Source organism: Phyllobates terribilis, unplaced genomic scaffold, assembly GCF_046119375.1.
Source record: "Phyllobates terribilis strain yellow unplaced genomic scaffold, ASM4611937v1 Scaffold_7__3_contigs__length_470593459, whole genome shotgun sequence".
Lineage (NCBI taxonomy): Eukaryota > Metazoa > Chordata > Amphibia > Anura > Dendrobatidae > Phyllobates > Phyllobates terribilis.
The window spans coordinates 388,653,922-388,668,475 of record NW_027362767.1 but is presented as its reverse complement, the minus strand read 5'-3'; the positions used below and the strand labels follow the sequence as shown (position 1 = coordinate 388,668,475).

At 41.6% G+C, this 14,554-nt stretch overlaps 1 protein-coding gene across 4 annotated transcripts in view; it reads left to right on the top strand.

Moving 5' to 3' along the window:
• LOC141154946 (cytochrome P450 2F3-like) overlaps positions 1-14,057 on the top strand; it is a 362,896-nt gene extending 348,839 nt beyond the window's left edge. For all 4 annotated transcript variants that reach the window (XM_073641520.1, XM_073641519.1, XM_073641521.1 and 1 more), the window contains 2 exons: positions 7,552-7,693; positions 10,930-14,057. In XM_073641520.1, the coding sequence (XP_073497621.1) occupies positions 7,552-7,693; positions 10,930-11,111 (324 nt within the window). In that variant the 3' untranslated portion in view covers positions 11,112-14,057. The remainder of the gene's footprint in view (positions 1-7,551; positions 7,694-10,929) is intronic.
• Positions 14,058-14,554: the final 497 nt, after the last annotated feature.

Genomic DNA, 14,554 nt, shown 5'->3' with positions numbered 1-14,554 from the left:
CACATCTAAGCAACAGCTCTGGGAGGGTATTCTGTCCTCATGCAAAACAATTGAAGCAGAAACCATCCAAAACCTGACAAATTCAATGGACGAGAGAGTTCAGAAGCTCCTTTCGAACAAGGGGTCCTATGTGAAAATGTAACATCACCTAGAATAAAGTTTTGAGTTGAAAACTGTTTGATTTCAGTTTCTAACAACCTGCTAATGCTTATAATTTCAAAAATGACCATTTTTTTGGTCTTTATTAAAATGAAAAGGTTGATCGAAAAGTTTGGGGGATCTAAGAGTGTGGCAACCCAGTAGTCATGATTACTTCGAATTCTGACAATATGAGGGTCATGCTGCAGGTAGTGCAGCAAGAAGGCACTTATGTGTCTTGCGCATCTCGGAGCCCCAAAATTATTTTCCGGGCTAGATGCAGCTAAAACTTATTATTAATTTTAAATCTGGTGAAGCTTTAGTATAGATGGCCTAATAGGATCAGTGCTGCACACTGCTACAAAGCCCAAATTATTTTCCAGTCAAGATACAGATAAACATGATTAGTAATTTTAAATCTGGTGGAGCTTATTATAGATGGCCTAATAGAATCAGTGCTGCACACTGCTACAAAGCCCAAATTATTTTCCAGCCAAGATACAGATAAACATGATTAGTAATTTGAAAGCTTAAAACGGTTGGTAGGGTGATTTTAACCAATCATCAAGCTTTTACTCTCCCCAGGATGACACAGGGGTAGAAAAGTCGTTTCGGATCCATGATTTGTTCATCTTTATGAACGTGAGTCTGTCTACATTATCAGTGGAGAGCCGCGTGCGCTTATCTGTCAGCACACCACCAGCAGCGCTGAACACACATTCAGACAGAACGCTGGCTGCGGGGCATGACAAGATCTCCAAGGCGTAAGTGGCTAGCTCCGGCCATTTATCCAGATTGGAAGCCCAAAAAGAGCAAGGGTCCAGTGACACAGTCGTGGCTTCAATGTTTACTTGGAGATACTCCTGTACCATCGTCTCTAGGCGTTGACTATGTGTCAGACTTCTTGTCTCCTGTGGCCTTGCAAAGGATGGGCTAAAAAAGTGGTGAAATGATTCCGCAAAATTGATGTTACCAGCAGATACTGTGGTTCTGTTACGGTTTGAGTGCTGAACACTTGACGGTCCCACGGTTGGCAAGTTGGAACTGTGAGATTCACTACGTGCACCACTGATATTTTGTGGAAAAGCACATGTAAGATTCTGCAACAGTCTCTGCTGATACTCCTGCATGCGTGCATCCCTTTCTATGGCAGGAATGATTTCTGCAAATTTACTTTTGTACCGGGGATCTAACAGTGTGGCAACCCAGTAGTCAGGATTATTTCTAATTCTCACAATTCGAGGGTCATGTTGCAGGTAGTGCAGCAAGAAGGCACTCATGTGTGTTGCGCATCCAGGAGCACCAAGTCCCTGTTGTGTTGGTGGCGAGGTAACAATCATGCTTCCTTCCTCTGTCCTCTCCCCCCAACCTCGCACAACAGAAATGTGATCAAGGTCTCCCTCATCTGATGAGTCTTCCATCAGTTCGTCCTCCACTTCTTCCTGGGCTCCTGCACCTTCCTCACTAGTTTGGCTGCTACCATGCGCCCTGGTAAAACCATCTCCCCCACCCTCACATGCCTGCCGCCTTGGTGCTGCCGACCGTCTGGACCTTGCAGATGTTAGCCCTTCCGCATACAACTCCTCCTCCTCTACTTCCTCCACCTCCTCTTGTGCCACCACCTGACTCCAAATTCTGTTTAACATGTGCTCCAGCATGTAAATCACCGGAATAGTCATGCTGATAATGGCATCGTCAGCACTAAACATCTTCGTCGCCATTTCAAAACTGTGCAGAAGGGTGCATAGGTCCCTGATCTGAGACCACTCCTCCAGCGTGATTTGCCCCACCTCTGGATCTCGTTGGCCTAGGCTATACGTCAGAACGTATTGCACCAGGGCTTGTCGGTGCTGCCACAGTCGCTGCAACATGTGCAGAGTTGAATTCCACCGGGTAGGCACATCGCATTTTAGCCGGTGAAGTGGCAGGCCCAACGACTTCTGTAGAGATGTAAGTCGCTGAGCTGCGGGATGCGAACGGCGAAAGTGAGCACACAGCGACCGTGCCCTCTGCAGAAGGCCATCTAGTCTGGGATAGTGGGCTAAAAATTGCTGGACAACCAGGTTCAACACGTGAGCCATACAAGGCACGTGTGTGACATTGCCCCGGCGAAGGGCCGCACCCAGGTTTGCAGCATTGTCGCACACGGCCTTCCCTGGTTTCAGGTCCAGTGGAGACAACCATTCATGAAATTGGTTCTCCAGAGCTGACCACAACTCCTCAGCTGTGTGACTCACATTTCCCAGACATTTCAATGTAAAAACCGCCTGATGACGTTGAGCCCTACTGCCAGCATAGTAAGGAGGTGTGCAGGATCCCTTCTGCGCAGTTAGAAAGCTTGTGGCATGACCAGACAGGCTTTGGGTGCAGGTAGAAGACCGAGAGGAGGTTGAGGAGGCAGAAGCAGTGGAGGAACTTTGACATAAAGAGGATTGACGCACAACTCGTGGGGACGGCAAGACTTGGACAGCAGCCCCTTGTCCTGCTGTCACCATAGTTACCCAGTGCCCAGTCAGCGACATGTAACGCCCCTGTCCATGCCTACTCGTCCAAGTGTCTGTGGTGAAAAGCACCCTGTCACACACAGAGTTTCTCAAAGAAGCGGTGATGTTGTGTGCGACATGCTGGTGGAGCGCAGGCACACCTTTCTTTGAGAAGTAGTGCCGACTGGGCATCTGGTACTGGGGCACTGCGACGGACATAAGGTCTCGAAAATCCTCTGTGTCCACCAGGCGGAAAGGCAGCATTTCTGTAGCCAACAACTTGCAGATGGTGAAATTCAACCTCTTAGCTTTCTCATGGCTAGGAGGAAATGGTCTTTTACTTGTCCACATCTGAGGGACCGAGGGCTGGCTATTGTGCTTAGACGGGGTTGATAAGGGTGTCCCCGGCAAACTGCCAGTCTGTGAGGAAGATGCAGGCGGACATGTTAGGTTGCCTTGATCGAAAGGTGGTGCTATCGATGTCGGACAGCGCTCAACACCAGCTGGTGTTACCACCTCCAAAGAAAATGATGACCTGCCAATCACGCTGGCTGTTGCGGGTAAAGAGGTGGCAGGTCTGCGCCCCAAAACAGGTGTGACTGCTGTCCCCCCAGTCACAGAGGATGAAGAGGCCGCGGATGCACAAGATATGGCAGACGGTGGTTGGCCCGGCCGGCTAGGCCGCATTGTAGCACACTGAGCTTCCCACTGCAACTTATGCTTCATGTCCATGTGCCGGTTCATGCATGAAGTACTCAAACTATGTATTTTTTGGCCTCTACTTAGCTTTTGCTGACAAATGTTACAGATAACACGAGTTGGGTCATCTTTATCGATCTGAAAAAATGCCCAGGCTATGCAAGGCTTAGCACCCATGCGACCTGAAGAGCCACCACGACTTGTGGTGAGAGGCAGAGTTGTGTTTGAGGATGCAGTTGTTGACGTGCTTCCAGTACTACGTCTCTGTCCAGGAAGGCGCAACCTGACCTCGTCGTCACTAGCATCTTCCTCCACCTCCTCTGCTGACCTCATCTCTTGGCTGACTGTGGGTTGACAGTAAGTGGGATCTCCAACCTCATCATCATCACCCTGTGCGTTATCACACCCGTCGTCCTCAGAGCCAACCTGTTCCTGCCCTGACAAAAAACTAAAGTTGTCGCTCCAATCAGGTATTTGAGTCTTATCATCGTCTTCCTCATTGTCTCCACCAACAGGAGTTACAGTTTGGGAATGAGGGTCTACATTATGGTCAGAACCTTCTGCGTCTGGTCCTGGATCCGACTCATAAAGATTCTGGGCATCAGTGCAGATCATTTCCTCGTCTGGATTCACAGAAGCGCTGGAGTCGACCTCTGATTCCCAGGATATAGTATAAGTAAACAGCTCTGCAGACTCAACCATCTGTTCTACCTCATACTCAGACGGGCAGCTGGAGATTTGGGAGCTGTGAGGAAGCAAGTGCGATTGGGGTGACACCTTTGAGGACTGGAGTATTTGTGATGTTGAAGTTGATGTGGAGGAGAGCCCACTTAAAGGAGCACTTGATATCCGTTGAAGCACCTGCTGTTTTTGTGCCTCATCTGGAATTTGTAGCGATTGGTGTGGCCGTAAGAAAGGGATCTTATCACATTGTCCGCTAAAAGAAGTAGACATTTTAGTTTGGCTGGAAGATGGTCTTTCTTCTGCAGATGTTACTGTTGCTTTAACACCTACCCCACGGACACAACCTTTTTTCCCCTTCCCAACACGCCTATTCCCCTTTCCACCAGCAGCAGGCCTTTTTCCACTCATTTTGGTGGTTAACTAATTCACAACTCTGGAGTTGTTTGCACAAAAAAACAATGGATGGGAACCGAGCAGAGCTGAGTGGCCAAACTGTGGTATTAGGCCAAAACTATTGGCTGGGTTAGATGCAGAAAAAAATTATATTCAATTTGCAACCTGATGGAGGTCAGTATAGATGAACTAATAGAGAAAGTCCCACACACTGCTAGAAGGCCAAATATTTTTTCAGAGCTAGATGCAGATAAAAATTATTTTTAATTTGCAACCTGATGGAGGTCAGTATAGATGGACTAATAGAGAAAGTCCCACACACTGCTAGAAGGTCAAATATTTTTTCAGAGCTAGATGCAGATAAAAATTATTTTTAATTTGCAACCTGATGGAGGTCAGTATAGATGGACTAATAGAGAAAGTCCCACACACTGCTAGAAGGCCAAATATTTTTTCAGAGGTAGATGCAGAAAAAAATATATTCAGTTTGCAACCTGATGGAGGTCTGTATAGATGGATTAATAGAACAAGTCCCACACACAGCTAGAAGGCCAAATATTTTTTCAGAGGTAGATGCAGAAAAAAATATATTCAGTTTGCAACCTGATGGAGGTCTGTATAGATGGATTAATAGAACAAGTCCCACACACAGCTAGAAGCCCAATATTTTTTCAGAGGTAGATGCAGAAAAAAATATATTCAGTTTGCAACCTGATGGAGGTCTGTATAGATGGATTAATAGAACAAGTCCCACACACAGCTAGAAGCCCAAAATTTTTTCAGAGGTAGATGAAGAAAAAAATATATGCAGTTTGCAACCTGATGGAGGTCAGTATAGATGGACTAATACAACAAGTCCCACACACAGCTAGAAGCCCAATATTTTTTCAGAGCTAGATGCAGAAAAAAATTATATTCAATTTGCAACCTGATGGAGGTCAGTATAGATGGACTAATACAACAAGTCCCACACACAGCTAGAAGCCCAATATTTTTTCAGAGGTAGATGCAGAAAAAAATATATTCAGTTTGCAACCTGATGGAGGTCTGTATAGATGGATTAATAGAACAAGTCCCACACACAGCTAGAAGCCCAATATTTTTTCAGAGGTAGATGCAGAAAAAAATATATTCAGTTTGCAACCTGATGGAGGTCTGTATAGATGGACTAATACAACAAGTCCCACACACAGCTAGAAGCCCAATATTTTTTCAGAGGTAGATGCAGAAAAAAATATATTCAGTTTGCAACCTGATGGAGGTCTGTATAGATGGATTAATAGAACAAGTCCCACACACAGCTAGAAGCCCAATATTTTTTCAGAGGCAGATGCAGAAAAAAATATATTCAGTTTGCAACCTGATGGAGGTCAGTATAGATGGACTAATACAACAAGTCCCACACACAGCTAGAAGCCCAATATTTTTTCAGAGGTAGATGCATAAAAAAATATATTCAGTTTGCAACCTGATGGAGGTCAGTATAGATGGACTAATACAACAAGTCCCACACACAGCTAGAAGCCCAATATTTTTTCAGAGGTAGATGCAGAAAAAAATATATTCAGTTTGCAACCTGATGGAGGTCTGTATAGATGGATTAATAGAACAAGTGCCACACACAGCTAGAAGCCAAATATTTTTTCAGAGGTAGATGCAGAAAAAAATATATTCAGTTTGCAACCTGATGGAGGTCAGTATAGATGGACTAATACAACAAGTCCCACACACAGCTAGAAGCCCAATATTTTTTCAGAGCTAGATGCAGAAAAAAATTATATTCAATTTGCAACCTGATGGAGGTCAGTATAGATGGACTAATACAACAAGTCCCACACACAGCTAGAAGCCCAATATTTTTTCAGAGGTAGATGCAGAAAAAAATATATTCAGTTTGCAACCTGATGGAGGTCTGTATAGATGGATTAATAGAACAAGTCCCACACACAGCTAGAAGCCCAATATTTTTTCAGAGGTAGATGAAGAAAAAAATATATGCAGTTTGCAACCTGATGGAGGTCAGTATAGATGGACTAATACAACAAGTCCCACACACAGCTAGAAGGCCAATATTTTTTCAGAGCTAGATGCAGAAAAAAATTATATTCAATTTGCAACCTGATGGAGGTCAGTATAGATGGACTAATAGAATGATGCTATGCCCAAAAGATTTTACTTCACTAGGTGCAGTAAAAAAATTGGTATTCTATACACAGGTGGTATATCTTGCAACACAGATAGGCTACTCCACTGACTAACACACTCTGCAATAGGCCAAAAAGGATTAGCTTTGCTAGATTCAGCCAAATGCTGTGAAAAAAACTTGCACAGCACTGGCACAGACCTGCCTGGCAAAAACTGATAGGAACTGATGTAACCTAGTCCTGAAAAGGACTCCAATTACAATTAGTCTTTACTCCCACAATCTATCTATTTAAGAGCACAGACCTGCCTGATAAAAGTCGTAGGAAATGCTGTAACCTAGTCCTTAAAAGGACTGCAATCACAACTATTCCCTACTCCCAAGCTATCTGTAGATTTGTGCGAAAATTGGCTTGAAATTAGCAAGGTATAGCGCACACAGCAACAGCGGTGCCGTCTAACACGCAGCTGCAGCAGTGAGAAAATGGTGGCGACGGGGAAAATGGCTTGGTCTTATAGGTCAAGGACATGTGACATACACTGCCAATGACACATGCCCTTGCTTGTGTGAAAAAAAGCACTTCGCTCAGTGTGTGCGCTGCTGATAGGCTGACAGATTGCACCTCCCCACTGTAAATGCGGGAAAGAGAAAAAAAAAATGGAGATCTTCATTGTTCCTGCAGAGATCCATCCCCTGCCCCTCCCCCCACCCCGCTGTACACTCAAACTGCGTATTAACATTAATTTTCATCATTACTGAGAAAAAATCCAGTTATGATTTTAGTGCACGAACAGTTATCGAACATAACCTCGAACAGCCGAATTTTTCTCAAATTGTTCGTGTTCGCCGAAAGGCTCGAACACCGCCCAAAACAGCTCGAATTTGAGATTGGCGAACAGTTCGAGTAGAACAACGCTCATCTCTATTTCTGACATCTTAGAATATATCAACCCAGTGAATTAAACTGCCCTTTCTTTTCTGTTTATTTATTTCATTTTATCTTTCTTTTAGGGAACATTAATCACTCCGCTCTTGACTTCCGTTCATTATGATGCTGAGTATTATACTGAGCCAAACGTGTTCAACCCAAACAATTTTTTGGATGAAAAAGGTCTTTTTAAGAAGAATGATGCTCACATGCCCTTTGCAGCTGGTAAGGAGTGTTGTTTTTACACTTTTTATGACTTTGACTCTGTCCTTTGATTATTTTATTATAGCACGCTTGGCAAATCATTCTTGAATCAATTTTCCAGCACTAGAAGAAATCCATCCAAAAACAGTATCACACCTTTAAATTGGTGTGATATATAAAGTTTTATTTGTAGCTTCTCTTTTCTTTGCTTGGATGTTGCCAGAAAGTAGGTTTCAAGAAGCTTCTATGTCTCCCAAACATACATAGAAGAAGTGTGATGAGGAGATGGAAGAGAAATGTAGGGCCATAGCCCAAAAAGAGAAAATGCCAGTGTGCCATCATATTGTGTGAGGGGGCTTAGTGAGGCCATGCTGTTTGGGGGGGCAGTGAGGTTATTATGCTATGTGGAGGGTTGTTGGGTAAGAATTCGTGTTACAATAATACCTATCATAACATGATTTAATATGATTTAATAGTAGCAGTTAGTCAACATACTTAAAGGGAAACTGGCCGCAGGATTTCACCCTCAAATTAGCTATATGTGCATGTAGCTTTTTCAAGGATGAGTCCAGCAATGGCTTTTCATACAATCCACTCCTCCAATACTCCAGAAATTAGCCTCAATTGCATATCAGTTCAAATACTGAAGTGCTATGGTAGATCTGAAACCTCTGTCACTCCAGCTCCACTCCCTGCTCACCATTGCCGTGAACCACTTGACTGACAGCTTCTATGCTGTGTGTCTTCAGGCAAGGGGGAGGAGAATAGAGCTGGAGTGACAGAGGCATCAGATCTACAAATAATTGTTTAGCCTTATTTGCATATAAATTCAAATTCTGATTTCTCAGTAATGGAGGAATGGATTCGCCATGTAAAGGTATTGCTGGACTTTGAAAGAGTTATATGCACAAATTAATAGATTGAGTGAAATCATGCTGACAGTTTCCCTTTAATTCTGTTCCATATTAAGCGATACAGTTAATATTAATTTGCAACATTAATAATAATAAATTTTCTTAATAACAATATTAATATTGAGCAGAATTAACATCAGCCTATTTGATCAGCCCACTACAACAGTGATGGTCTTTCACATGGCCCCTCACATAAAAATAAACTGCCCACCCCTGCTCCATTCTATACTATTTTTGGAAAGAAGACTTTATATTCATTCTGTTTTATTAAACATTAACCAAACATTAATTATTGATTATTATACATTTTGCAAATAAAAAAATATGCTGAATTCGAAGAAAACATAACAATATATAAAATGTCTACAGTTCCAATGAGATCACCTCTTTCAATATCAATTCACATTGTAATACCTTGAACATCATATTGTTTATGTAATAATCACCAATAAGAGGTTCTTCTTATGTTGAGGTAACTTTTATATTATGTCTGAAGAAATCATATAAAGAGAAGAAAGAAAAAGAGAGAGAAAAGACATGGGATGAAGGATGGAGAGGGGGGGTCCTTATGCCCATGTAGCTGTTTATGAGCACAATCACATAAATCTGTTAAAACTGTTAAAACAGGGTATGAAAATCATGTGAATCCTGAAACAGAATCCATCCGCTCCAAACCCTTCTGAATTTATCGTTGGTTCCATTACATTCTGCAGAAAGTTCTTCCATTCTACATAAATTCACCATTTGATTGTACCAATCCAATATGCTAGGTGGGTTTTAAAGTTTCCAAAACTGAGGGATTACCGTCCATGCCGCTGTTAAGCAAAATTGAAGTAGGTCTTTCTTTTGAGTACCTATTTAAGAAGGGAGAATTGACAGGAGAGCTATTTGAGGAGACCTTGTTACTCTGTTACCTGTGATATGTTGGTAATTATCGAATATGTTCAGCCAAAATGGTTTAATTCTAGAACACTCCTACCAGATATGAATCATGGAACCCACTACACATTCACATCTCTGACACATTTCTGAGACTGTAGGGAATATTGCATGTAATTTAAAAGGGTAGTGATACCATCATGTATTTTATAGTTCTTGTCTTGTGCAGTCCCAGCATTAGTGAGCTTATGTGTGAAGAGAAACCCTTTTGCCCATTCAAAAGGGGACAAGCTAATCCCCAAGTCCCTTTCCCATGCTCGCTGATATGCCAGCTTCTCTGTTCCTTCCTCTCTACCCAATCCCTCATAGATCACAGAAATAGCGTGAATCGGTCCATTTTCCTCAAGGAACATGTTCTCAAAGAAGGTGTAGTTTGAGAGCGAATTTACATTAGGGTTATGTGCTACTAGAAAGGATTGTATTTGCAAGTATTCAAATCATTTGATTTTCACATTTGGAGATTTTGTTTGTAAAGTTACAAAAGAAGGTATCATTTTTCAATATTTGAAACAATCGGGTATCCTCCACTGCCCTCCGACCGAGGAAGGACCTGCGTAGATGTCAGGGTAGAAAGGAAGAGTTATAAAATATTGATATGAGTGGACTGTTAGTTTTATCTGGAAACACTTTTTTCCTCAGGGCATACCATGATCTAAGTGTTTCCCTAGTTAATTTGCACTTGACCAAGGACACTGAGTCTTCTTGACACCATGGTAGATGTTGTAGAGGGACTTCTAAGCCTTCCTGTTCCACCCCTGCCCATTGTTTAGAGTCTGCATAAAAGTGCCAATCTAGGATTCTCAGCAAGGCAGAGGCCTGAAAATATCTCTTGAAATTTGGAAGGCTAGCACCACCCATTGATTTATGACGAGAGAGTATCTGTATGTTTATGCAAGGTTTAATCTTACCCCAAATGAATTTAATCATAGCTGACCTTAGTTTACGAACGAAGCTATGAGGAGGAGAGATCGGGACTGTATGAAAAATGTGCAAGAAAAGAGGTAAAATGTCAATTTTGATGGCGTTCATTCTTCCAAACCAAGATAGCTTCAATTTCAATATTTCAATAGATCTCCATATGTTCTACTCAGTAAAGCTTGATGGTTAAACTCAAATAATTTATTAGAATCCGAGGGAATATGGACCCCTAAAGATTCTTTCTGCCTTTTCAATAGAAATTTAGTCATAACTTCTGAGACTTCAGTCTGTGGGAGAGATATGTCCAAGGCCTCTGATTTAGCGTAATTGACTTTAAAATTAAGAAAGAAGACTTTAAAGAGTCACTTAAAACTAATTGCAAAGTATTACTGTACCGTTGATTTTTATTTACTAGCTACATGAATTTTAATATCATCAAGCCCTGCCATTCTGTAATTAATGGTCTCTCTCTCTTTCTCTGGCTAGGAAAGCGAATTTGTCTGGGGGAAAGTCTGGCTCGGATGGAACTCTTTCTTTTCTTTACATCCTTACTGCAAAATTTCACCTTCAAACCCGTGGTTTCAATGGAAGAATTAAGTATCAGACCAACAGCAAGCGGTCTGGGGAGTGTCCCTCCAGAGTACAAGTGCTGCATTTTACCTCGTTAGTTTTTTAAAGTCTGAGAAAAATTGCTACTTTACTTGTAGATCAAACCAACCCACCCTTGAAAAAATATCTCTGATTTTTCAAAGGAAAGAAAAGTTGATTGTCTAGTGTTCAATTGAAATACATAGTGAATCCTAACCTCTTAATGACCAGAGCATTTTCCACTTTTGCGTTTTCATTTTTTGCTCCCCTTCTTTCCAGAGCCAGAACTCGTTTATTTTTTGGTCAATATAGCCATGTCAGGGCTTATTTTTTGTGGAACGGGTTATACTTTTAAACACCATCATTGATTTTACCATATCGTGTACTGGAAAACGGGAAAAAAATTCCAAGTGCGGTGAAATTGCAACAAAAATAAATTCCACAGTTGTTTTTTTGTTTTTTTTACCACGTTCACTGAATGCTAAAAATGACCGGACATTATTATTCTCCAGGTCATTACGAGTTCATAGACACCAAACATGTATAGGTTCTTTTTTATTTAAGTGGTAAAAAAAAATTCCAAAATTTGGTAAAAAAAAAAATTGGCTCCATTTTCCGAGACCCATAGCGTCTCCATTTTTCGGAATCTGGGGCTGGGTGCGGGCTTATTTTTTGCGCGCCGGGATGACATTTTTATTGATACCATTTTGGGGTATAGCCAATGTTTTGATTGCCTGTTATTGCATTTTATTGTATTGTTGCTGGGTCCAAAAAAAACATAATTCTGGCGTTTGGAATTTTTTTCTCCTTACACCGTTTACAGACTGAATTAATTCTTTGTTTATGTTGATAGATCGGGCGATTCTGAATGCGGCGATACCAAATATGTGTATGTGGGGTTTATTTTTTATTATTTTATTTTGAATGGGACAAAAGGGGGGTGATTTAAACTTTTAGATTTTTTTAATTTTTTTAATATTTTTAAAAACATTTTTTGTTACACTTTTTGCATACTTCAATATTCTCCACAGGAGACTAGAAGCAGCAGCTATCCGATCGCCTCTGCTACATAGAGGCAATGAGCGGATCGACTCTATGTAGTAGAAATGCTCTATGTAGTAGAAATGCTGGGTGGCGCTCATAGCAATTGAGAAATGACAACCACAGGGGTCTGCTGCAGACCCCGGGTTGTCATGCCAACCCATCAGTGATGGGGTCACCGATGGGCGGGGCCTAGGACTCGCTTCCCGGAAGCGCGAGTTAAATACCGCTGTCAGAGATTGACATTTAACTGGTCAACAGCAGCGGGTAGATCGTGATTCCACCTGTGGCTGTTGTGGGCACATGTCAGCTGTATAAATCAGCTGACAGGTGCCTGGTGCAGTGTGGGCACAGAGCCGGAGCCCCCGCTAAACCGGCCTTTCCGACGTGGTGCGTACTATTACTAACCACATCGGAAAGGGGCTAATATTCATTGGATTTGCTCAACTCTTGGCTTACGTGTATATAGGTTTGGTTAGACATCCAAAATGTACCTATGATTATAAACACCTGTAATAAATGAGGAATACAGTGCTTCAGAGTTCGCACTGCCCAAGGTTCAAACATACGATCACACACGAAGGTTAAGCATGAATGCAGTTTATTATGTTAACGCATTTCAAGGTTTTCGAGCAACTTCATCAGCAGGACCAAACCACTATGATTGGTTGTGGTTGTTATCATTGTAGTTTGGTCATGATGAAGAGGTTTGAAAACCTTGAAATGCGTTGATATAAAAAGCATCAATGCTTTACCTTTGTGATCGTATATTGGAACCTTGGGCAGCACAGACTCTGAACCACCGTATTCCTCATTTATTGCAACGTATCCCCTGGGTGGTCCAGCTGCAGTTTGCATAGTTTGACCTCTTATCCACTTTGAATTGGAGTTGCCAGACTAAGCAAATTGCAACTAACAAACATTCATGGCATGCCAAGCTTTTCCTTACATAGGACCTGTCACCAGTTCAAAAGTGACCAGTTTTTGCTTTTGCTTTATTTCCGCTGCTCCCAAGTATTCCTTTTTTTTTACTTACATCCGCCATTTAGTTCCAGAGATAAGGGCCTTTTTATAAAGTACTAATATTTTGGTCTTTATTAAGAGGGTGGCGCTTACAAGAATCTCCGGGGTCACGTCTTTAGGCTACTCTGTATATTTATCTTGTAAGACCCCAGGTATAGACCACAAAAATTAGCACTAAATAAAAAGCTACATAGATAGGAGCCTGCTATCGGACTATAAAAAAATAAAAAATAAAAACATAGAATAGTAAGGGGAGCAGCGGGAATAAAATGTATTTAAAAAAACTATCCACTTTTGACCTGGTCATAGGTCCTCTTTAAAGAATGCTACATCATAAAGTTTTACATGTAGTTTCCCTTTTCTTGTGAATGCTAAAAAAATCACAATCATCAAAAAATGTAATTTGTCTAAAGATAAGTTGGAAAAAGAAGCAGCTGCAGTATCATTCTCAGTGTGTATCTCAGTGTGTCTGTGAGACTGCATGCTGCAAGAGGGCAGGGATAGCCGAAGTGAGAGACTTCTGATTGTTAAAAGCATATAGAACACCTCTGATAATACACCAGAAGCAGGTGGCTCAAGAAGAACCTTGATAGGAAAATATATTTTCTTTCCTTTCTTTCCCTTATCTCATTTCCGTACCCTTTCTTTCATTTCCCTTCCCTTCTCTTCTCTTCTTTTTTTTTCCTTTTTTTCTGGAAAGGAAGAGAAGGGAATTGAAAGTAAAGAAAAGCAAAGGAAAATAAGGTAAGGGAAAGGGAAGGAAAGGAAGATAGGAAGTAAAAGAAAAGAAAATAAAAAGAAGGGAAGGTAAGGGAAAAGTAAGGAATGCAAAGGAAGGGAAGGGAAGGTAAGAGAAGGGAATAGAAAGTAAAGAAAAGCAAGAAAAGCAAAGGAAAGAAAGGAAGATAAGGGAAAGGAGGTGGAAAAGGAAAGGAAGAAAAGCAAATGAAAAGAAGGATAATGGAAAGGGAAAGGAAAGGGAAAAGGAAAGGGAAAGGACCCAAAATATACATATTACATCACAGAAACTGCAAAACTTTGCACCATCTAACTGCTCCCCATTATTTTACTCACAACTTTCTACATCTCTTATAAATATCACTCGTTTTAATGAATTGTGGTTTAGAGACTTGTGATTTCTTGGGTCTGGTGGCTTGTTGGTTCTTTCCAACAGAAAGAAGTACCGTAACTCCTATTGAACAAATCAGTTGACAGTGCTCTCTGCCTAGTGTTGCCAGACGTTTTACATTTCAATTAACCTTTAAGGCTGTGTGCCCACGTAGCGTTTTTCAAGCGTATATGCTGCGGAATTTCCGCAGCGTAAACGCTTGAAAAACGCATGTATATCCGCACCCCATGGTCCCCAATGGCATTCCGCAATGTCAATGCCCTTGCTGCGGATTTTTCCACAGCGTATATGCTGCGGTCAAAAATCCGCAGCATGTTCATTAATTTTGCG